Source organism: Halichoerus grypus, chromosome 3, assembly GCF_964656455.1.
Source record: "Halichoerus grypus chromosome 3, mHalGry1.hap1.1, whole genome shotgun sequence".
In the NCBI taxonomy this organism is placed as follows: Eukaryota; Metazoa; Chordata; class Mammalia; order Carnivora; family Phocidae; genus Halichoerus; species Halichoerus grypus.
In genome coordinates, this window is record NC_135714.1 from 7,187,847 (window position 1) to 7,213,551 (window position 25,705).

General features: G+C 46.9%; 1 protein-coding gene across 1 annotated transcript in view; it reads right to left on the reverse strand.

The window, feature by feature from the left end:
- CLNK (cytokine dependent hematopoietic cell linker) overlaps positions 1 to 25,705 on the reverse strand; it is a 160,114-nt gene that overhangs the window by 63,591 nt on the left and 70,818 nt on the right. Inside the window, exons 3-4 of the mRNA XM_078068388.1 lie at positions 16,078 to 16,149; positions 6,792 to 6,820 (exon numbers count right to left, since the gene is read on the reverse strand). Of these exons, the coding sequence (XP_077924514.1) occupies positions 6,792 to 6,820; positions 16,078 to 16,149 (101 nt within the window). The remainder of the gene's footprint in view (positions 1 to 6,791; positions 6,821 to 16,077; positions 16,150 to 25,705) is intronic.

Genomic DNA, 25,705 nt, shown 5'->3' on the forward strand with positions numbered 1-25,705 from the left:
TAAATAAAAATAGGCAGCATGTACTCGCCCCCCCCCCCTTTTTAAAGATTTTATTTATTTAGAGATCACCTGAGTCGGGGCAGGGGCAGAGGGAGAGAGGGAGAATCTCAAGCAGACTCTGCACGAAGCATGGAGTCTGACATGGGGCTCGATCTCACGACCCCGAGATCATGACCTGAGCCCAAATCGAGAGTCGGACGCTCAACCAACTGGGCCACGCAGGTGCCCCTGTACTTGGCTCTTCTTTAGGGCAGGAGTTGTCTTTATCTGCTGCAGTACGTATGTTACTAACAATGCAGTTTAGAAATGTAATTTTAAAAGCATAGTTTTAAAACTGTAAATCAGTGCATGTCACTCATGGTCCGTGGAATGCCCCATGGAATCCAGATTCTCTGCCGTGGCCCCCAGCCTCCCAGCACAGGCTGGTTCCTGCCCCCTCTCTGATCGCATCTCTTTCTAGTTTCTTCCTCGCCTCTGAAATTATCTACATCAGCTTCTTTTCAAGTCTCTCCAGTATGCCAAGCTCCTTGCACCACAGAGATCTGCACGCACTGGGCCACAGTCCAGAACATTCTTTCCTCAGCTCTGCCTATGTCTGGGTCCTTTTCATCCATCAGATCATGTCTTAAATGTCATCTTCCTGGGAGGACCCTCCCTGACCACCAATCTTAGGTAAAAATGAAGGAGCACCTCTCCAGCCCCGGTCCTCACTACCTCAAGCACCTCACACGGCTTTGAGGATGCTGTGAGGATGTGCACCGAGCCCCATTTCCTTGGCTGGCACACATTTCCCAGTGTGCCTTGCACCGGGTGGCCATGGCATGGTGCTCTAGCCACTGGGACAAGGTGGGTGCATGTGCACCACTCCTGGGTGACCCACTTGACCCTCTCCTTCTCTTGACCCTCTCGACGCTCATCTTGCCTCAGTGGCTGGCTAGAGATAAAAGACCCCGAGGTCCTCAGGGATAATGGGTAAAAGGAGAGTGAATCCCGAATGAGCGTTTGGGGAAAAGACTTCCTTCGATCCACATCGGATTGTGATGTGAACAAGAAATAAATCTTTGTTTTATTAAACTACTAACATTTGTAGTTCATGCATTACAGATGTTAGCCCTTCCTGATTAATACACTCTTTTTTGGTTTCCGCATAGCATACAGGAGCAAAGCAAGCCAATAAATATGCTCTGTAGTTATAGACTCTGGTGCCTGCCTCCCCCAAGGCGGTGCTGAGATTCAGGCCCTTGATCACTCCTGTAACCCGGTCTATGGCAGGCGCGCAGCGAATGCACAGTGTGGAAACACTCCAGCATCGAGAACCAGCGATAGAAAAGCAAGGAGAACCCGATCTCCTCCCTGGCTGAGTGAGCTTGACACTCCCTCCCGCGGGCCCCAGACCCCCACCACAGACGCACCCCAAACCCTTCCAGGTCTTTGAGTCTTCCTGGGGCCGAAGGATAGGCTGGCTCCTCCCAGAGAGCCATTTTCTAAAAAGACGAAGGAAGTTTACCCAGCAGCTTTTCACATCATCCTGGAAGAGTTACGCTCATGTGTCTGCGGAGGGTCATTCATCAGCCCCTGACACCAGACTGCTCTGGAGAACAACGGACTCTTGCGTTCCTCTCAAGGAAACAACATCTCTTTACAGAAGACAACATTCCCTGGAAAGTTATTTTTAGAAGGGAAGTGAAGATGAATATGTGTCGTCTCCGGAGGTTTCCCGATGACCCCAGCCCTTGGCTATCAGCTTGGACACCTCTTCTCAGGACCATAGAAGTATGAAAAAGGCCTCTGGCCAATGGACATCCAGTTAAGGTCCCCCGACCACTTGCATCTTGGGTGCTTCCAAAAAAAAAAAAAAAAGAGAGAGAGGAAAGAAAGCAAAACCAGGCCCCCAGTGCAAAGCAGTTACTTTCTGCGCAAGCTTCTGTGGTGACATCTGCTCACACGATGTTGTAGACCGCTGGCTTAGAAGCTCCAACTCCTTCCCATGGGAGACGGGCCATGCAAGTCAGATACAGCTAGAGAGAAGCTCAGGCTATCTGCACTCGTAAACACGTCCTTGAACGGAAGCCCCTGGAAGCGCAAGGCTGGTGCGTTTTAGCGCCTTTACTGGGCAGGGGTGCTGGATGCACCCCCAAGGGCTGGCTCCATGGGATGGTCGCCTTCAAAGGCAGTCACCGGCTGAAACAGCTCCCAGCAGGTGCCATCAAGAGAATCTACTTCTCTGGTGGGAGAAGGGAAGTGAGAGTAGGGAGCCTGCAGCGCTTTAGAAGTTCCTGTTTCTCTGGGAAGTGGAGTCACCGAGCTTTGCAGATGATGGCATTCCCAAACCAGCCAGGTTCCCCAAGCAGATGCAGCTTCTGTGTTCATGGCAGTCACAAGATTTTGGAGGGCGGGGGGCGGGGAGAGGTGTGGTGAAGGTGAGCGTGGGCTCCGGCTCCAGAGGCTGCCCCTGGGCTTGCTCATCAACACGTGGTGACAAGGGAGAGGCCAGCGGGTCCCAAGGACCCGTCACTAGGAACTCTGAAGAGGAGATGGCTGTGTGTCTCCCCACGTCCACTTTCCCCGTCCGTCCTGGAAGCCGTGGCCGTCAGCTGCGTACATGGGCAACTAGACCAAGTACTTGCTACACATCCCAGTCTTCCTCGTGGTCATGTGTGCCCATGACTCTGTTTTGGTAAATGGAAGAGGCAGAGAATCAACTCACAATTTTCAGTAAACTTTCAGAAGAGCAATTGTTGGGCACTGTTGATTTCTTCTTTTTCTTCCCTTCCTCCCTCCTGCTGCCTGGAACACGGCTATCAGTCTTTTAGGCAACTGGATTGAGGCCAATACCAGGGAGGAAGCAGCATCTCTGAGGACCTGGGGGAGCAGAGCTGCCAAATAGCCTTGCACGGCTTACCTCCGGACTTGACTTACGTAGAAGAAAATAAACATGTCACATTTAAGCCCCCGTGATTTCTTTCTGAACATGTCTTTCAGCCTTTACTGTTTTATCTCTTTTCAGAGGTCAGCTTTGGAATTCACCAAAAACGTAGCGGAGCCTCTGATGAAAGGCATGAACGCATATCTCATGGGAGCTGAATGATGAAGTTAGAAGTTCTAGGTTTAAAACCTGGCCCGATTCTGGCCACGTGACCTAAGACAAGCCCGTAAGCCTCAGCTAACTATCAGCTTGTAGAACGAGAAGAGTAGTGTCCGCCCTAAGCAGCAGCTGAGAAGTTTGAAAAAATAACCCCCTGGCTGTGTGTCCCCCCAGTGAACACCTGTGTTTCGCGTTTCAAGTTCAACTTCATGACCAAATCTTTTCCACTCAGTCCAGATTGTGAGTCCTCTGCTTTCAGATCCATATTAGGAGCTTGTTCATTACTGAGCTCTTATTTTAAAACAAAAGCAATGCCTTTTTCAACATTCAACTCCGTTGACGTGGCTCTGTCAAGTCTCCCCAGTGGTCCGTCAAGCCGGCGCCCTGTCCGGCTGTGAGGCTCAGGGATTCAGTGACAGGGTTGGTTGACAGCCTCAGTTTAAAGATGAAAACACTGCTTGCCCCAGCATGAACAAGAGCACTGGGGCAGATCTGAGTTCTACGCTGCTGACTTCTTCCCAGGGATCTAGCTTCCCTTGGGCTCAGTTTGCCTAATCTATAGTGTATTATCAGCACCCGACAGCTAAATTAAAGACGTCTGTAAAATGCCTGGCACAAACTAGGGACTCATTATGTATGTTAGTTTCTTTCCATTTTCTCTCATTCACGGGGCCTAGGTCTCGCTGATGTCATGGGAGAAGGAGTTTTCCAATTCTGGGCTCCAGACCTATGGCCCCGGGTTCTTTTCTCTACCTGTGCTGCTTTCATCAGTGTTTGTCTTTTAGGAACCGCAAGGTTTCTCCTGAAATTCAAATAAAATATTCTGAGACAGTTGTTGTCCCAAGAATTGACAGCAGCTTCTTGGTGGAGACAGTCTTGATAGTTTCCTTTTTATTTATTGTTGCTTCAACCGGTGATTTTCCAAAGACAGTCCTAGCACTACGTGAGCTGGCATTATCTTGGGAAGGGCAAGGACTCGCTGGTCTTGGTACAGACCTGTGAAAGCACAGACCCTGGAGTGGGCTTGAGAATACACATTTGTGACTATAGTGATTCTGATACACATTTTATTTTATTTTATTTTATTTTATTTTATTTTTTAAAGATTTTATTTACTTATTTGACAGAGAGAGACACAGCGAGAGAGGGAACACAAGCAGGGGGCAGTGGGAGAGGGAGAAGCAGGCTTCCCGCCGTGCAGGGAGCCCAATGCGGGGCTCGATCCCAGGACCCTGGGACCATGACCTGAGCCAAAGGCAGACGCTCAACGATTGAGCCACCCAGGCGCCCCTGACACACATTTTAAAGACAACTCTGAATTCCTGTGTTTACCAATTGTGGACGACTTGAAATCCTGGCTTGTGCTTAGGAGACCTCGGGGAACACCTTTTCCCAGCAATTCAACCATCAACCTTTCACACTGTTTCTGTCCACCCATTTTGCCAACATCTTGGGGGGAGAACCAGCCTCTGCCAAATTAATACAAGTATTGCAATGTCTAGAAATGGGCCAGCAGGGGGCATTGGATGCTCACGTATCCCATTCTTGCCTTTCCTCCACCTACTTCTAAAAATCCTTATTAATTTTTCTTTTAAAAGTGGGGGAAACCAACTTTCAAGACTGCTTTCCTTAGGAAAAAACAAAACAAAACAAAACAAAAACAAAAACAAAACAAGTGCCCCTGGACAAATGAAACTTCTTGTCCATTTAATTGAAACAGCCAATGTGTATCTTTATCAAGGTTCTTACTGTGTACGGTACCTTAAGAGCGAAGGACCACTTTCTAAATCGGGCTATCTTCTTTAATTTCCTTCTTTAATCAGTGGAAGGAGAGAAACTCCTGAGTTTATTTTATGGAAAAAACATGGCACTGTTCTCTATAAATCAGCCTTACAGAAGATATTGGTATTAATAGATTGTCCAAGTTTGGATATGGGTCTGTCTTTTCCAGGCCTGGAATATATATATATATATATTGTTTTCAGCATACAAAAATATATGCTACTGTAGAAAATTTATAAGGTACAGATAAGCAAAAAGAAGGGAATAAAAATTACTATAAAGTCCCCATAACAAGATGACCACTAAAAATACTTGATTGTAGCCTGATCACTCACACACATACATGCACACATGATAGAGCCTATGTAGGTCTGAGCACACTGTTTTCTCGCTTGCTCCGTCATATAATAGCATACTATAACACATCCATGTCGATAAATATGCTTCAATGTCATCTTTTTTAATGGCTATATAGCATTCTCTCCTATGGATGCCCCACCATATTTTCAATTAAGCCCATGGTAAAGAATTGCAAACAACTTAAAAATATCTAGAAATGTTACAAATATTGTGGCAAACAACCTGTTATGTGAATCATGTGTATCTTTAATTATATCAGTTCTGTTCTATTTTAATAGATACTCGCCATGGTTCATAAACATGCATAGGCTGGGGTGGTGTGATTTGCTGTTAATATTTTTGGCAGAATATAGATTCCAGTGTGTACGGGCAGGCCTGGGCAGCTTTATCTCAATCAGCTCTCTTGGGGTTTTGATTTGTTTTTGTTTTTTCCCCCCTGCTTCTCTCTCTTGAATGTTGTTAATGAAATGGAATACCCACCTGTCAGTTTTTCTTTATCTTCAGGAATGTGGAAAGCGGGTGAAGGGAGAGGGGTTTATAACTTGCCAGCCACCGCATCAGATTGGCAATTTCCTTTCCAGGCACCATCCCCTTTGGAAGTGTCTAGAGTACACCCAAGACTCTAAGTGGGTAGTGGGAAGGGATGAGAGGTAGCAAGCCAGTGGAGGGAGGTATATTTGGGATCAAAGACCCCAGTACAGTCTGGAAGTATCTACCTTGACAGAATGTAACCTTTGTTAGCAAAGGACTGGGAAGCTTACTAAAAGCATTTTCTGTAAGAGGGATTAGAGCTGGGTGCTTGTTTCTTATTTATATTCATACTTGCAGTTTTGATTTTGCTTTTCTCCACTTCTCATGGCTCTTTGGGACATGCTTAGTGCTGGCTACATGCTCCAACATGCACCATTATGAACCTTGGAGTTCATTTGCAGATTGCATCACTCCCTATGATTCTATCCCTTCTTTGCACACTTCTTGTCTATTTCTCACTTTATTCTGTCTCTTTGCAGCCATCATTTATGGCCACCAGCTTTCTAGGGACGTTCTATTGGACTTTCCCTGAAATAATGATGCTCCAAGATGAATAGTACATACTTTTACTCAAACTTTAATGGGATTCAGAACTAGGCTCTAAAAAAGATGCAACAGAAACATAAAATTAATCAGTCATCTGCTTAACACATATTTTGGGGGAAAGCCATTATATAGAGTTCAGTTGAACGAGCCCTACCGAGTGGCCACAACGCTGACATTTAGGCAGACTTTCACCCATTTTACAGATGAAGGAACTCGGGCCTGGAGGGATCTGTGCTTCGTCCCAGGCTTCACAGCTAAGAAGTGGGGAGCCAGGGTTCCCCATCAGCCTACCAGCTTCCAAAGCTTTTGGAAGTCACAGACCAGGCTGCACCCCAGGAGCAGCCAGAGGGAGAGACCGTCAGTGGCTAATGCCAGTTGGAACAGGCTGATAGTTTTATCAAAGGAAAAGCAGAAGAGAATGGAAGGAAGACTAACAGTCCCATGCTGACACTCCCACCGCTCAGGCGACAGAGGGCCCCTGACTTACCTGCGGTGCTGTTGATTTGAGGCCATGACCTAGGGCAGAAAAGAGAACCAAGGTCAGTGTCCATGGCATGTGGGTCACATACCTTCCCCAGAGGAGTGTGCAGCCATCACATGCATTTCCCAGATCAGCCTATGGAATGATTTCCTCGTGTTCATATTGTTCTAGATCTAAAACAACATCTCATTACAGAGAATCCGGAAAATAGAAAAATGCACAGAGAAGAAAACAACTCTGCCCCAGGTAATATTTTGGCAAATCTGCCATACATATGTGCATGTGTTTATGATGGGGTGTATGCATACATCTAAACATATAGCTGCATAAAAATAGCACAAGAATGTATGGGCTGCTGACGTTAAAAATGCACTATATATCTCTAGCTATTATTCAAAGACATGATATTATTGGCTGTGATTTTTAGAGGGGACATTTAGATTCTTGCTAGTCTTTATTATTGTGAATAATGTTGCAGGGAGCATCCGTGCTTGCATTTTTCATCTAATATCCAAATATTTCCATGGAGAGACTCCACCAAGTGCAGTGAAGGGGTCAGGCAATGGGGGTCTTCCAAACCCCTCACTGTAGATCACTCAGGTACCTTCCAGGTCGGTTGGGTCAATTTAGGTGCTAATCCACAGAGCAGGAAGTGACCATCTCGCTGCATCTCACCACCCTTAAATCCATCCTTTAAAATTATTCTACTTGGCACCTGATTCCTTATTTTACCTGTTTTAATTCCCTGATGCCTAGTGAGCCTGAATTATTATTATTATTTTCCAAGTGGTTTTAGGCCACTTGGATTTTTTCTGTTGTGAGTTGTCTGTATGTGTGTTTGTCCATTTTCTAGTAGGGTCTTTGCCTGGCCAGCACATTCACATTGGACAGTGTGCTTTTGGAAACACTTTTTGATTAGATTTTGGGCAAAGATCAGAAAAGCTCTGGGGCGGTGGAAGGCTCTGGAGGATGCTGCTTCTGTGAGCCAACTTGTTTGTGCCTTTAATAATCCTGGGCCTCACACGGCGCCTATCCTCCGAGGCTCTCAAAGTACGTCATAGGAGCAATTAATTGAGCATCGCAACACACGCCGGGTGTAAATATTTATGAGGCCTGGCTGGTGGCTGGGACATCGGGCCCCCAACAGTTAAGCTGGGAGCTGTGAGTAACCAGGAGGCCACGGCCCTTGAGTCTGGCTTCCTGCTCACCCTTTGTCCTCTGCCGTTTTAATACTCAGACTGGCCCTGTGGGGTGGTTAACACTGTCCCAAGTTTACAGACGAGGAAATGGGAGGTTCAGAGAGCTCTTCAGCTTGCCCAGCCCCACAGAGAGCGAGGGACCTGACACCAGCCTGTCGGATCCCCCGGTCCTCGCCGCCTCCCCGGCCCTGCCTGCGGGCGGTGGTGAGTCGGGAAGCAGTGTGCAGCTGTGGTCTCAGAGCCCTTGTGGTTCGCTCTTGGCGTCCTTTCAAGCTGCCCGGGATTCTGCAGAAATTAGTAAATCAGCCAGGAAGGAGCAGATCATTTATCTGGGGCCTGAGAGCTCTCTCTTGACACTTTGAACACAGGGCCTCTTCCCTGACATCTTCGGCTTTGATTAAGGCCTCCAAAGGCTCCCCAGACCTGTCACTCGTGACACGTGAAATGTAAATATGTTCTCGCGATTGTGAATGGCGACCCTTGCCTGGAGGCAGCGAAGTGTGTAAGCCCGAGCCCAGGGGTGAGGAAGAGGATGCCCACTCTCCCCGGGGAGCCTAGCAAGAACTTTGGCTTTTAAGCTAGGATTCTGTCCTTCTTCTGACCTTGGCTTCACCTGGCTTTTAGAATCAAAAACCGTTAATGCTAACAAGCTCATCGGAGGCAATGTTGTCCAATTTGTTGTTCCAAGTTTCGGACCCTCCAAGGCAGACGTGGGTCGTCTGACACCTGTGAAGATGGAGTCTGTCCCGCCCTGAGCGAGGCTCCACTCCGGTGGGCAGGCTTTCCCTGCTTTGCAGGTGCCGCTCAAGTTCAGAAGAGGTAAGTGACTTGCCTGAAGTGGCCCAGCAAGCGATCGATCGGTGGAGCCAGGAATTGTCCCACTACTCTTATTATTTCCAAGCCTACAGCAGCGACGTAGACCGCCCAGCTCTCTGTGCCTGGGAGCTTCCTCCCGATGGTCCAGGCTGTCTGAAAGTGGCTTATCAGATCCACTCTGCCTCTCGGTGGGGTCCCAAAGCGATGGCGCTCATTCATATGTCATGTCTTCTGGGATTCTGCACCCCAGGGCTCTCTGTGCGTCAGTGCAAGCCAAATGAATTAGCAGAGGAAGCCTCAGCAGAGCCGGGAGCAGCACTGTTACTCCAGCTGAGCCCGGAAAGGGGGGAGGGAGGGGAAGAAGGCTGGAACCTGCCTCTGAGGGCCTGGGAAGGAGGGGGCCCCGGAGGGGACCTGGACTCCACAGTTATGTCTGGTTGGAGTGCAGACCAGCAGCTGACAAGGTACCTGAAAAGGCTGTTGTGTTAATGCTCTTTGCAGTCTGACAGCCCAGGGTGATTAGCAAAAGAAGCTGCTAGCAAACTTCATGGAGATCTGATGTGTTCTTTATGCTCAAGCAAGCCCCATGTGCTCGTTAGCAAGCTGCCTCTTGCCAGGGAACTACAAGGATGCTCCTTGGCTCCTTTGCATCAGTGGCATCCATAACACGGCCACATGAGAACGGGCCTCGGCTGGATGGTGGGCTGGCTTGGCAGCCACCCCTCTACTGTTCCCACCCCCTGCTCCTTCCACCTCTGGGCCTGAGGGCAGCAGGCCTTCCTCTGCATCTCTGGCTCATGCAGGCAGGTGTCCACGTCGTGGTGGGGGGAGTTCACGGAATATGAAATGAACAAGACTGACCTCCAGCCGTTTGTGGTTTTCAATATTTAAGCCTTATTACAAATAAGGATTTTTAATTTCTGAATTATTTTTAATTTTAATACTTCTTAATAATTTAATAAGCTTAATAATTTTTAATCCTGAACGGGCACTAAATTAAACCCATCCCTCCCTTCCCCCACCCCCTTGCTCCCTGGGAGAACTGGATCTGATTGTGTAGGCAGGGTGCACTTGCGTCTTACTTATCCATGGGAACATAGTTTGGATGGTGTGTTTTTCCTGTCCCATAGAGACAACATTGGGTCTTGTCTCCAGGCTCAAGCTCCTGGCGTGGAGATAATTCTTCATCGCCCCCTGGAGTGTGACATGTGTGGTCCCCTCTGGGTCTCCCCAGGCACCCCACTGCTGGAGAGAATGCACAGCAAGCCCCTTGGGAGATGGTCAGGGTGATTTCACCTGCCAGCCCACTCCCCGTCCCAAACCTCCAAGATTGACTGGTTCGGCTCCACGTCTCCCCTTAAGAAACTGCCTGCTTCTGACATTAAGAGCTAAAATTCTAATTTTTGTCAGACAATTGATAAGAGTTGCTAAACTCATTTTTAAATGCAATCTAGAGAGAAATGAAGGTGACTCTGAAGTTCTAAATTCATTGTCTTCTTCCCTCTGGATGCCTGCTCTGTGCTGGTTAAGTGTGAGCCTTTTATAAATCATTTCAGCAAATCTCCTGGCAACTCTTGGTGGACAGGAATCTTTATCTCAATGTTAGGGCTAATTACCAGAACTGGCCCTTTCGTTTTGTGGCTGTGTGGACTGAGGCCCAGGTTACCCTGCGAGGGGAGTTGGGGGTGCCACGGTTCCCATGCAGCCAGTCTGCAGGTGGGGTGCACCCTCCTTCCCCTCCAGCACTGGAGGGAGGTGCAGGTTTGTATCAGGGAGCTGTGGGAGCTGAGGTCTGGAAAGGCATGTTGTGCTCATGCTCAGAGAATGAGGAACCAGCAGGGGTGAGCTAGAAGGCGTGCATGGTCCTGGAGGCAGGTGGAACTGGGTGAGGCACTAGGTAAAGCCTGCTCAGAGCTGCATCTCAGAAAGGCCATGCCGGTGTGCATTGGATCTCCTGGAGAGGGAAGGACATAGGTTCCTATGGGGCCACCACAGCCCTCCTCTGCTCATGTGGCACTTATCCAACAGAACTCACACTCTCATAAGCAGAACAGAGTACAACTCGATTTCTCAAACTCCCTCCACCAGGCCCCCAGCCCCTAAAAGGGAAACCAGGCACCAAATACAGAACATGCCTGGAACATGGCCTGGACTCACAAATGTGTGGCCAAGTAAGCATGAGTGAGTGCAGGGACGAGGGAATGAATGCAGGGCACAGGTGCACAGGGAAACGGAGATAAGAGGGGCGTCCCAAGAGTAGAGCAGCTTAGAGACCCATGGCCAACCAAGTCTGGGTCTCTACGTGGACCCACCTGCCCCAGCAAGGCCTGGCAGAGTGTCCACTATGCGGGAGGAACCTGCTCCGCACATGTGCACGCGTCCCACATGGACCCCTCTAGAACAGGCTGTCGTTTTCGTTACAGATCCCAGACTGGAGAACATCTCCCAACACCCACATTACTTTGAAGCAGATGAAACTCACACCAGGGTGGAATTAAGTCAATGCTCATATTTAATTAGTGAAAGAATGGGCTCATTCTTTGTTAAAGGAATCCTTGATTAGTTTCAAGAATCCTCCTCTTTTCTATTTTATTTTTACAAAACAAAACACATTTGTGGGGCATGCAGCTCCCCGAAGGGATCCTAGGGAAAACTCTGGAAGTGTGAATGCTTGCACCTCCCAGGACCCTCAGGGCTGGGGGAGCCCCTGTCTATCCCCGCAGGGTCCCCCGGGGGCCTGTGGGCTTCCCCACCTCTGAGCACTGCAGTACTGCTTGCTCTCCTAACACACTAGGAGAGTCAAAAGGCAGCGTGGAGTTATGAATTTCTTACTTTGTTAAACCTTGTGTTTTTTTCTTTCCTCAACTAGATTTTAAGTTCTCGGAGGACAGAACGCATGTCTTGTGACTCTGATCCCTTTCAAATATGGGCTCTCCATGTCCCTGACAAATACTGAAGGAGGAAAATCACCGTATCTGGCACTGGGATGGGTTACACCGCAGAGGAGCAGGGCGGTGGCCTGGGTGCCCTGCGCTCCCAGTTTGAATCTAGCGCCCCTCCAGCCGGTGAACGGCTCCCAAGCCCACGGCCTCCACCCTCTCCCCTGCCCTCCCTGACTTGTTCTGTCTTCTCTCTGCGTCTCTCCACCCTTTCCTGCTGCTAAAAGTTCCTTCTACCACCTATTTAAGTATCTAGTATGTGCCAGGCAACAGGGCATCGTACAAGCCCACGGCATCCTGGTGGGTCCTTCCAGCCCTTCTTCCTCCCAACCCTTCAGTAATGCTTCCTGAGCATCTACATGGGGAGCTCCTTGTGGGCGAGCCCAGGAAAGGGATGGGGCACCACACTGTAGTCCACATACCCTCCGTGAAAGCACTTGTGGCCCTCTGGAAAGCTCTCAGCCGGCCACACCTTTCAGAAAGATACTCCCCTTTCTGCCCATTGAGGAGGGCCAGAAGGAGCAGTATTCTTATGCATCTGTCAGTGCCATGGATGCTCAGGGCCCCTGGAGGCGGGGAGGGTGAAACCAGAGAGGTCAAGAGCAACAAGCAGCAGCCTCCCCCCTCCTCCACTCCCCCCCCACCAGGTCTGTCTCCTGGGTGAGGGCTGCCTGCTGGGAGGGTCCAGCAGGGGGCCTCCTAGCACAGGAACAGGGCTCCTACATCTGAAGGGTAAGGACTGGCTCTCCTGGGCCCTGAGGAATTAAACCCACCTGTACCTTGCCCCCCACCTCCCTCCCGGGAATTAACTATCGCTGCAGGTGTTAGTGGCAAAAGGGGACAAATGGACAGTCAATGAGGTGAAGATTGGGAGCATTGGAGTGTGGGACGTGAGTGACAGTGTTAACCGTAGTGCTGTCGTCAGGAATGGGAAAAGAGACTCACTCGGAGTGTGAAGGCATGGCTGGGAACCTCGTGGGCAAGCCCTTAGCCTCACCGACCCTTAGTGCCCCCCGGGGGCCTGCGTCTGCTCCTATCAGTGCACGTGGCACAGGGTCTTGTGATCTGCAATACCAGTCTTCACTTTCCCCCGACCATAGACTGAGCATCGTGATGGCAAGGGCTGTGTCTTCGTCTCTGAATTTCCCTGTCCCCAACGCACTGGCCTGTCCCCACTTCCTCCTACCCTCTGGGCCCCCGTCTTGCGTCTTCTTCACTCCTTCCCGTTTCCTGGAGGTAGTGGTTAAGGGCAGAGTAAGTGCTGGGCCCAGAGGCCTCCTACTCCAGCTCCGAAGCTTGCACGCTCAGTAACCATGCTGAAGTGGAGGTTCTCAAACTTGAGTGGGCACTGGAATCACCTGGAGGCCTTGTCTAAACACCGGTGCCCAGGGTCCACACCCGAGCTTCTGATTCCAGAGGTCAGGGCCTGAGAATCTGCATTTCTAAGAAGTTCCCAGGTGGTGCTGATGGATGCTGGTCCAGAGGCCACGCTCCAGGACGTGCCACCGTGAGGCTCTGTAAGAATGTGTTTGTTCTTCTCAGGAGCACACTGCACATGCCCCTTCTTCATTGCAGTCTTGACACGAGCAGACTGGAGACTCACAGGAACAGAAAATGAAATCCACACGACCATGCCGACACAGCAGAAAGTTGTGGTCACTTAGAACCCAGGATTGACACTCGACTTGAGGTTAGACTCTGAATCCAAATCCAGCTGTCACCAGGGACTAGCTTGTGACTGACCACAAATGGAACCTCTCTCAGACTCTTTTCTCGTCTATAGAATGGGAATTAGAATAACTACTTCAGAGCAGTATTGTGAGGATTAAATGCCAAAATTCCTTTCGTGGTGGCTGGTGCATGTCAGGCACTTAACTACGGATTTGAGTTTGGACTCGATTGGAAAACATCTATCAGTGTGTTTCCGTTTTCTACACGTGTGGGGACGCGGCACAGGATAGGAGTGGATATTGGGGATTCAGCCCAGTGAATTCCATGGGGAGTTTTGGGTGCGTTCGTATCAGTAGTGTGGACGTGTCATGGATGTGGATGTGGTCCTGTGCTTTTCTTGGATCATCTCCTGGACCGCATCAGCTGGGTGGGGCCCCAGCACTCAGCATCTGTGCGTGCATCTTGTGTGGCCCGGAGGCGCATGCCTGTTTGAGTGTGTGTGTGGGGGTGGCCGGGGACAGCCCTCTGCACCTGTCGGGGGAGCTGACCCCTCACCTAACTAAGGGCTGGCGGTATCAAGGGGAGCCGCATGGAGTGCCAGGGCTGTTTTAGATACCAGTAACGATATGGAAAAGTCTAAAGTTTACCATACCACACCCGGCTCATCAGCCTTGGGGAAGTTATTGATCCTGGGCATGCCTTCTTCTCTCCTATAAAAAGGAGACTGGTAAGACTGGAACTGTGGGGATCCAGGGAGACACCACCTATTAAACTCTTAAAACGGTGCCCAGTGTATGGTCACATGATGGTCACATGACCACTCAGTGATCATTAGCCAGTTATTTATTGAGAACCTACTATGTTCCAGGCGCGCTACAGGGGTCACCCATTTATTTCCCACACACGTGCACTGCTTTACATACAGGGGTCAGTGGGGGACAAGGCAGCCTACTCATTTGCTTTCAAATACCATTTCTAAAGCCTATGAGGCGCTGAGATGGGAAATGGGCTTGTCAGAGTGAGGTCGCTCCGTGAGTGAGCGCGTCGGGTGACACTGAGACCCGGCGCCCCGGGCTGGTTCTCTGCGCAGCCCCGCCTGCCCGCAGCATCCTCCTTCTCTCCTCGCCGCCAAGTGCTGATAATTGTAATTTGTACGGAGAATGAGTTCATGGGTTTAATAGTTCTTGAACTAAGACAGTAGACCCAAATATGTAGTTTTCAGACATTTTGATTTAATTTGTACATCTCAAATACTAATTTATAACTCATATAATACTTTCATTATAAAATACGCAGTGGTACAGAGATTTGTATGCATATGGGATTTTTTTTTAAATTTGGGTTTATAAATGGTTTGGAACAGGTTGCAGAAACCTCGTCTGTTGCTCTTTTTAATATATCTTGAGCATGCTATGACACATCCTGAAATAATTTGCTGTGGAAAAAAGCACTGTTCTTTCTCTCTCTCTTTCTCAAATGTAGCTGTAAATATTACTTTGATGTATGTGATTGCTGCAACCATCTTCATTTGAAGGAAGTCTTCTAACCCTTCCAGCTCCCATCTCTTGCTATTGTCAAGAAATAAGAAAAACTGACTTAAAATGCATTATTCAAATGTATTTAATGTAAACATTGAACAAGTCTGAGAACAGCCACAATTTTTCCTTTGCTTAATGTGGTTTTGACAATATTTCAAATATTCTGTTTTACAGGCATTCATTTACTCTTCTTAGGGAAAATAGTTCTTCAAGTAAATCTTAGGATGCTAATAAAGCCCCAGGGCCTGGCACATAGTAGGAACTGAATGGGTGTTTGGTGGTTGACCTGAATTGAAGTGTGCTGGGTTGCAAGTTGTGGTATAACATGCTGAGACCCTCGCGGGCCTCTGGGCGGAGAGACTGCTCGGGCAGGGCTCAGTGAGGGAGCTCTGGCAGGGTACAAGGAGACCTGCAACCCCCTCTGGGCATCAGGGTGTTGCCCAGGGTCTGGCTGCTGGGCAATGACAGAGCTGGATTGGGCTTCAGGATTGGGATCTTGTCATTTCACCAAGTTAGTCCCCATTCTGAGCTTTCAGGCTCTGAGCCCCTTGGTGGTAGGACTTTGTCTTTTATCTCTGCATGTTCCCTAGCCTGTGCAAGTCCTAATGTCATGACTGCTTAGTAAATGTTTGCTCAGCTGAAGGACAAAGAGAAGAAACCACATAGGCACATGGCTTCCTCTGTTCTCCTCGCTTGTGAGAGCTGGTGGTGGGCTCGTGGCCTGATGGCATCTGTGATCCATCATTTAAGTCATTCACAAGCTGAGAATGGAAGTTTCCGTCTTCGTGGCTGTCTCCTGGGCTGTTTGGACCCCTGGTGGGTGGTGGAAGTAGTTCTCGTCAGAAATGCTGGGGATGCCTTGGGGCTTCTCAACCTTTCCCTGCATTGCATGCGTGCTGGTACTTCAACCCACGTGAGTTTCTTTTCCTTCTGAACCTTGGTCTCCATGTGACCTCTAAGACCACTGGCAGCAATAAAATTCTATCACATTAACCTGGTGTGTGTGTGTGTGTGTGTGTGTGTGTGTGTGTGTGTGTGTGTGTGTGTGTGTGTGTGTGTGGTGGTCAGCTGATTTGCCACAGACTCAAAATTTTCACTCCTCTATGAATAAACAAGTAAATATTCTGACCTATTTTTCGGCAGACAGAGGTTCTGGAATTTCAAATCACTGGATCCTTCTTTTGTTGTCCTTCTGTTGCCCCTGGGATGAAAGAAAATAGATTACAGTCAGGAAATAGCAAGAAGCTAGGGGAAAAAATTAATTAAGTGCATTCATTCATATAATCAACCACCCAGTCAGATTTAAGTAATGAACATCTCACAAATAATTCCAAATCTCTCTTTGCATTTCCACTGGGGTTAAAAAAATATGTGTTTCAAGTAATTTAATCACTTTAAAATATATATATATATATATATTTTAATATAAGAGCTTTCTTTTATAAGGGGCAGTAGTGTGGGGTGAAGAAGCACCCCAGTCAGGATGAAAATGTGGCCTGCTGTCCCACATCAGCAGGCTCACCGCCACACCCTCCCTGTCTCTGTGACATTGTTCTGTAAAATGAAGAGCATCAGACCTTCACCAGTGGTTGATGGGAGGCTCTCAAAGAAGGACAGTGCCTGTGGGCCAAGGAATGTTCTAGATGCTTCCTATGTTAGTCGAATTTGACCCCAGGCTAGCAGACATCATCCAGGGTAAGAAGGCAGATTACTTAGCAATAGCAATTCAGATTCAAATTATATTTATTGGAATTCTATATAATTTAGATACTTTGCTATGGCCTTTACTGTGAAAAGATTAAATTATTTTAAATTGAGTTAATTTGCTCACACTATCATAAACCATCACTATTATGCATCCCTCGTTCATTTAATTAGCCACATTTAATATACTTCCATTTCTTTTGCAGGTATCTCATGACCTTTAGCAGACATTTATTGATAACAGTTTCGTCCGCAAATGCTCCTCGACAGCTACCTCGTTAGCTCGGCTGACCTCCTTGTCCTCCTGGTTCCCACCATGTGGGGCAAACTTGCTCTTCTTGGTCCTTGGACTTTCTCTACCCCCACCCCCGGCCTCTTTCAGATACTGTTTATTGTCTCCCTTCTGTCTCTTCTGCTTCTGAGCTCAGCACAGGTGTCAGGTCCTCAGAAGAACCTTCCCCGCCCTCTAAGACTGGCTCCTTCACAGTGTGTGTCTGAGTTGTAATTTTCCTTTTGTCTTAACTTGTAGCTTGTGATCAGGTCTGCTAAGCTAGCTCAACGACCATGCCCTCGAGGGCAGAGAGGCTGTGCATCCGTAGGGTGGGGGAGAGCGCCTGGTCTGCAGCGGGCCCTCAGTAGGAATGCCTGTGCACGCAGGAGTCAAGGACCCTGGGAAATGTCTATCAGTGACCGGAGATTGTCCATCTAGGATTTTGTGTGCAGCCTATAGGCTGTGATGTGATAAATAAGAAAATTCAGTGAGGGGCGCCTCGGTGGCTTAGTTGTTTAAGCATCTAGGCTCAGATCATGATCTCAGAGTCGTGGGGTGGAGCCCTGCGTCGGGCTCCACGCTGGGTGTAGAGCCTGCTTAAGATTCTCTCTCCCCCTCTACTTCTCTCTCCCTCTTCATTTGCCCCTCCCCCTGCTCTCTCTCTCTCTCTCTCTCAAATAAATAAATATTTTTAAAAAATTAGTGTGGGGTGCCTGGGTGGCTCAGTCGGTTAAGCATCCAAGTCTTGGTTTCAGCTCAGGTCATGATCTCGGGGTCCTGGGATCCAGCCCCAGGTTGGGTTTCGTGCTCAGCGGGGAGTCTATTTTAAGGATCTTTCTCCCTCTTCCTCTGCTCCTTCCCCTGCTCGTGCTCTTTCTCTCAAATAAATAAATAAATCTTTAAAAATAAAAAAAAATTAAAATAAAATTAAAATATTTAGTGAGTCATTTGGATATTGTTCATCGTGTAAATTGACACAAAGAAAGATGATGGTGTTATTTTGTTATTTTTCATTTGATTTTTTCATCATTTCATGACTTCAAAAATTATTTAATTATTGTATTATTTCATTATTTTCTGTTTATCTGGGTAAAGCTTGATTCATGCCTACATCGGCACCCTGACTTCTAAGTTCTTGACGTGGGCATCTCTTTCCTGGACCTTTCTGCTTGGTTATTCTCCAGCAGACACAGGCCCTTTCCCAGTGAGTGGCTCCATTGCTCATATAGTTTCCAAACCAGCAGCCTGGGCACTAACCTTGAGTCTCCTCTTTCCCGCCCCCATCACCAACAACTCCATGCTCTGTTGGCAGATCCCCGGATGTCTCCTCTCTTGCCCCTTCTTTCTTGCTCTATTCTGTCTTCGTTCTGCTCTCTTTATCTGAGGTCTAACCCCCAGCATCAACCCCTTACCTGCTTTCCTGGCCTCCTGGGCTCCAGTCCACCCACCAAAATGCCACTGGAGTGACCTTTCTTTCTTTTTTTTGACCTTTTCTATTGTGTGTTTTATTTTATTTTTAAAATTTTTTTAATTAACATATGATGTATTATTTGTTTCAGGGGTACAGGTCTGTGATTCATCAGTCTTACACAATTCACAGCGCTCACCATAGTACATAACTTCCCCAATGTCCATCACCCAGCCACCTCATCCCTCCGAACTGCCCCCCCCCCCCCCCGCCCCAGCAACCCTCAGTTTGTTTCCTGAGTCTCTTATGGTTTGTCTCCCTCTCTGGTTTCATCTTGTTTCATTTTTCCCTCACTTCCCCTATGATCCTCTGTCTTGTTTCTCAAGATCCTCATATCAGTGAGATCATATGATACTTGTCTTTCTCTGATTGACTTATTTCACTTAGCATAATACGCTCTAGTTCCATCCACGCCGTTGCAAATGGCAAGATCTCATTCCTTCTGATGGCTGCATAATATTCCATTGTGTATATACACCACCTCTTCTTTATCCATTCATCTGTTGATGGACATCTAGGCTCCTTCCACGGTTTGGCTATTGTGGACATTGCTGCTATAAACATTGGGGTGCATGTGCCCCTTCAGATCCCTACATTTGTATCTTTGGGGTAACTTCTAATTAGCAGGATATTATCAAGTCACCTCCCTGCTTGAAAATCCACACCACTTGCCCCTTCTGGGGGACAAAATCCAAACTCATTCCCATGGTAGCCGAGATGCCTCAGTGGCCTTGAACACAATTTCTGTTGTCTGTGTCTCTGTTCCCTCCCATCCTGTCCCCCCACCAGGGCCCCACACTGTCCTCTCTCTGGGCCCTACCTTTGCATGTTCCCACATCACTGATTAGATTTTTCTTTGGCCTCCTCTCCATCTGCCAAAAACCTTTCCATTCTTCCAGGTCTAGTTCCAATGCTACTTTCCTGCGAGTTCTGTCCTGCTTCCTCTTTAGGACTTTTGGTATATCTCTGTTTTAATGTTCGTTATTTGTTCATGGATCTGTTCATTCATTAACTCAACGAACAGATATCAGATCTACTCTGTACCAGGCTGGATGCCACGCAGCGGGATGCAGTTGTTAAAGAAGATGAATGGAGTCTGCCTCATGAATCTTACTGCTGTTGGGGAGATAGGCCATAAACAAGTAAACAATCTTTTTTTTTTTTTTTTAAATCATAGTGTCTTGTATGTGCCTGTTCATGTGGTCATGTCCCCCTGGACTAGCGGCTTGACAGTATAGCCATATCCTGGGAATTGTTTCTCTCCCAGCACATTGGCTACCTGACCTCAGGAATGTTTGTAAGATATGAATAGATGCATCAATAAAGAATTGACAAAAGGGCCTGCCCATTTGGGCTCACCCACAGAAGCTCACTGTGCCCTTCGTGTGCCGAATCCTGTGGGTCTCTCTGCTACCAGGGAAATTCTGACCTGTCCCTGCACAGAGAAGGAAGCCCTCGGTATCATGTCAGAACATTTGTGTTCTCTGACAGCCCACGTAACGTTTGCCTAAATGGCTTTAACTAGTCCCATTGTAGGAGAATGGGAAAGATTCTGAGAATTTCCTCAACCTCTTTTTAGATACCTTAAGAACCCAACATCCGGAAGCTACCTTTACTTTTCTAGATAATTTGCTTTTGACTTTTTAACTTTAAGAAAAGAGAGTTGAATTCAAAGTTTTTTTCTATTTGATGTTACAACAACCCTCAGCAGTAGATGGGCTAGTCTCCTTCTCAGCTCCAAGATACAGATGAGGACACAGGGGCCCTGTGAGCAGAGGGGGTTTGGCTAGAGTGACCAGGCTTGTTGCAGGCCAGGGCTCTGACTTCCGGCCAGGTGCATGTCAGATGTGCTTTAGGGGAACCAGGAGCCAGTGATTTCCAGAAGCTCAGAGCCAGGCCCCTCTGCAAACCACTGAGGAACAGAGAGAAAATGGGTCTGAACTCCTCCCACAACGGATTATGTAAGGAAAATATTAACGAAACTGGCCAATAAATAGCCATTTACCTGGATAGTAAGTAGTTAAAGTCTATTTGCTTTGGAAATGCATGGAAAGAGCAGAGACTAGAAATCAAAGTGGTTCCCTCCCTGTTTCCTGCTCCCTCTCAGTTATTTGGCTTTGAATTTTGTTCGCTAATCTCAAGGAAAACTGAAATGTCCAGCTCCGCGGTTTTACCCCCTACTAGATTTCTCTATTTTAAATCATTCTTTAGGGTTCCAGTTTTTAGAGACACATTTTTTTTAATGTACAATGTTGAAAGAATCATAAAGTTTCAGTCACAGAAAATGTGATTAAGAATGTTAATCATCATGGGTCAATATTATTTGCTTTGCATTAAATTGAGATCTGACCCTGGAAGGTCCAGCGTTCCCAAGTTGCCCATTGCCTCTGTGAGCCTGGGAATGACAGTTCTGTTTACTACAGCAGGGTAAGTAGATACTCATCATTTTATAAGGCCTCAAACATTTGGGACCAGCTGTCCTTCCTGTGGGCCGCTCAGCCTGTCCCACCCACATTGTAAAATGAATCACATCAGCAGTTTTAAACTGCTGCTTTCTTACTTGTCATTGATCCTACTCAAGTGCCCACCAGGGAAGCAATACAAGTTAATTTATTGCTCAGAGAACTCAGCACATCCTGGAAAAGTAAGAGGTGCCACTGACTTGTGGGGAAACTGAGGCACAGAGAGCCAGCGGGGGTGAGCCAATGAATTGTTCTTCCAAACAACTCACATCCTGCCGAAAAAGAGCAAGAACACATCACCCCACACCATCCAGCCTCTCTTCTTGATTATCCTCCTGGCACTTGAGGTTCAACACTTTCTGGCCATCTTTGATTTTCTTCTCTTCTCCACCTCCCTCCTGCATGGTCAGTTAACAAAAGCCATCTGGTATCCCTTCACAGGTTTGTTTTCTTGTTCCCTCCTTTTTCTGTATACCTTCTGTGATTCCCATTGCTTTTTGAGTAGACCTAACCTACCTGATAGTTTAGAACTGGTGGTCTAGTTCCGTGGTGGAATCAATTTATACTTGCTGTAGTGGGTTGAGGGGTGTCTACCAAGAGATATGTGTGTCTGGGACCTGTGAATGGGACTACATTTGGAAAAAGTTTCTTTGAGAATGTAATCCTGCTAAGGATCTTGAGATGAGATCATCCCGGAGTAGGGCGGGCCCTAAAACCAATGTCAGAGAAGAGAGAAGAGAACACGGAGGAAGGCTGTGTGAAGACCCACATGAAGATGGAGGCAGAGACTGGAGCCATGGGGCCATGGAGCCACCCAAGGCTGGAAGAGGTGAGGAAGGATTCTCATCTAGAGTCTTCAGAGGGAGCACAGCCCAGCTGACACCTTGATTTTAGACTTCTGGGCTCCAGAACTGTGGGAGAATAAGCTTATGTTGTTTTAAGCCACCTTTTTATGGTAATTTGTGATGGCAGCCCTAGGAAACTAAACAGGAACATCTAACATGTCCCAAGGACAGAAAGTAAATTAGATCCAAATCCAAATTAAGGCAAAACTATAAGTGCAATGATAAAACAAACAAATAACAACAACAAGAAAAACCTATATGATCTAGAAGGAAAAAGAAGGAAGAAACTGGTTAAATCTTTAAGTGAGGAGATAGTCAGGGGCGGCTTCCCCAAAATGATGAATGAGGGCCTATTGGTATTTGCCAGACAGATGACAGAGTGAGCTGGGAGGTGGAGAGGAATGTGGGGCAACCTATTTTGAGAGCCAAAAATACCTGCTTCAATCTGTCCTGGTCATTCCCCTCACATTTCCTCACCGGCTCCTGTACTCCCCGCTACACCCAATATGGTGGGTGCAGTCTGACAGGCACAGAAAGAGCACTACCGTTTCTTCTGCTGTGAAATTACACTTCTCTTCATGAACTTTCAGATCAAGAGCAGCTTTTTCAGGAGCTTCCCATTCTATACATTCACAGGGATCTGGCAGACTCCTGAGAAATCACACAAATTGCTCTTAAGCCGTAACTCTCCTTCAGTGACTTGTGCAGCTGCATTGTTGACTCCAAGATCACGAGTGGTAATAATGTATAATACTATGTAATGATGATAATGACAACTCAAAACTTACATGGGATTTACAGCTTCCTGGCTATTGTTTCGCATTTCACACATATTAATCCATGGAATCCTCACAGCACCCTGTGAGACTGGTCCCACTCTATCCCCAGCTCTATTGGATTTCTTCCTCTTGTGTTTAACGCATGCTCTATCTCCTCAGGAATTGATGCATGTTGGGATCCTGAGGAAATAGGCCCTGAAATGGAATCACGCAGGAAGTGCATTAGGGTGAGCTCCTGGAATCAGCCCCCAAGGAAGGAAAGAAAAGGAGCAAGATTGGCAGAGGGAGGATGTGGGCTGTGCTCTGATGCTGTCATGATGGCCCTTCGCCATTGTCCCGAGCTGTGGCAGGAGGGCTGGGCTTTTGTGCCCCTGGTGGACCAGTCAGTGGATGTGGGCTGTCCCAGGGAAGGCAAATCCAACCAAGGCAATTCCCAAAGAAGTTTGAGGGGGACCTAGGTGGAGACTCACAAAGTCTAGTACAAAATCACACTGATTCTGACTCTTTAGCAAATCTGAGTTCTCAAAGTCAAAATGGGCCTTGTCTCTATTTTTCAGTAGGAGAGAACCTATCGACTGCATGTTAGTGGTCATTTTTCTTATCTAGGACCTGATTCTCACTCAGAATGACTAAAGATTACCAGAGGTGGACAACCAGTAGCATTGAGAAGGGTAGTTGATAATTAAACCATTTCACCCAGGTCAAAAGTGTGGGTTACTTGATTAGAGAGATACAAAGTCCTAGCATTAAATATTACCTAATTTGTTGGTTTAGGTTGTTTCTTTTTTGCTTTCTGATTTTTCTTTTGAGAACAACCAGCATGTGATTATTATCTCATATAGCTGAGGATACCAACATAGAACTCTCCTTAACTTCAGGAGAGTGAGAAGCATCAGCTAGAAAAAGTGGAGACCTACTGCTGACAGGGACTTTACATGAAGTAAAATTAAGCTGTTCAATAATTTTGGTCTTTTTCCCAGCTATTTGTTTTGGGTGCTTGGGTGTACTGGGTGGTCATCCATGAGGGACCTGGTCTAATTTAAATGCAGCAACTTCTTCCTTGGCAGCGAGTTAATTGCCCAATATTTTCCCAGGTAAATAGAATATTAGCTTCCAACATGTCCTTTTTTCTTTTAAGCAGGAAATTCAACTTCATTATCTAATCTAGTACTTCATAGGCATTAGAGGTTATATCACTGGACTTAACTCTAGAATTTTCTTGCTGTGTCTGGTGAATGGTTTTGAATGCTCCAGTGAAGTTCTGCAGAGCATATTGTTTAAGAGCAGGTCATGTCTGTTCATGTGATATGATCTCTTTAGCTAAGTCAGTTTCTGCCACTCCACCTGCAAGCATAAGACATTTGTTCCTCATGAGGACTTTGAAAATATTGACACCATAACCTACTGTTTTCCCTATATCATCATCAGGTTGGCTGTAGAGCCTTGGAACACTTCCATAGAAATAGCACTGTGTTGTTTTTTTTTCTCAGCCTCTGAGAGATGAACACTATACATGGGTCTTCAATGACTGGAGGAGTTGATCTAGAAAGGGTGGTGGCACCAGCTGTTTTATAGGGTCTCCTGGGATCCCAGTTTGAGTCCAGCCCAACCAACATGACCTCATATTCATTTGCACAGTCCTTCAAGAACCATGAACTCCACCATGCTATGTGTTACTCCCACTTTGTACCAGCATCACCATGGACTTTAATTTGTGCATCCATGAGATTTCCTTCTCTTTCACACAATCCATGAGACTTTCTACTCCTTATAAAATCCATGGGATTTTTTTTCCTCCTTATAAATCCACAGAATTGTTTTCTCTCCTACACAATTTATCAGTTCTTCTATGATTATCAGTTCTGTTCTCTTAGTTTCTGTTATCATGCCCTCAGAAGGATGAGAATGCACCTGCTATTTTAGTATCTTTAGAGATGTTACATCACCTTTTGTTTCCATCTTAAAAAATGTGCCATAATGTATTAGTTATCTATTGTTGTGTATCAATACTATCACAAACTTAGCAGCTTTATCAACACATGTTTATTATTTTACAGTTTTGGGGATCAGGAATGTAGGCATGGCTTTGCTGGGTCCTTTGTTTTAGGGTCTTTTTGAGGCTTCAGTCAAGGTATCAGCCAGGGTTGGAAAGCTCCATTGCTCCTAAGTACATGTGATTGCTGGCAGGAGTCAGTTTCTTGTGGCCTGTTGGGCTGAGGGCCTCAGGTCCTTGGTGTCTGTTGGCTGGAGGCTACCCTCATTTCCTTGCCATGTGGACCTCCCTAACATGCCACTTGCCTCATCAAAGCATGCCAACCAAGAAGACAAGAGGAAGTTGCAATCTTAGGTAACATAATCACAGAAATGACAACCCATTTCCTTGAACCACAGGCCTTGTTCATACTTCAGGGGAGGGGATTACACAGGGAGGAACATGAGTACCAGGAGATAGATAATTGGGGGGGGCACATTTTAGTGTCTGTCTGCCACACATATTGTCTACTCAATGTGGAAACATGACTACAGATGACACTTTAGTAACATCTAGAAGGGTTTTTTGTGAGCCTAAAAACCAAATCAGCTCAAATCTTTCTGCAGCTTATTTTATAACTTTCTATGACCTCTGAAAATGTCAGGCCAATTTTTGAAGGTTTTTCAGCTAATTACAGAAAGCTCCAGCCAAGACGAGAATAAACTGGTTCTCCAACTCTTTTGCGCATGAGAGGCCATTGCAATAATTTTTTTTGTAGCGGGATGAGGTGCTTCTAACGCCCTTAAAATAGTCACCACATCAGTTGTCACAACTTTTCCAAGTGAGCAATGCCCATTTTATTTCTTCCACTTGGTCCCTAAGCTGTGTGGGTGGTATGTGCAAACTTCCTTCAAGTGGTATATTCCTGTACACAGTTTTTTCTAAACCTAGGAAATTCTTTCCCTGAGCATCTGGAAAAGCTCTGTTTCTTGGGAACTTGATGTGCCATAGCCTAGATGCTGGATATCATTATGTGTTTCACTGCTGAACCCAGAAAAGCTGAAGGGCATGCACAACTTTTCTGCCACACTTTTAAAAAAAATTTTGAACTTGAATATATATACATAGGGCCTATACCCTCAAGCTCATGAAGCCCACCATTCATCCTGACTATCTTACACTTTCCTATATGCTGACTAGCCCCTGAAGATTTGAGCTGGTGACCGTTTCCAGAGGAATTTGAGAGGGAAGCCCAC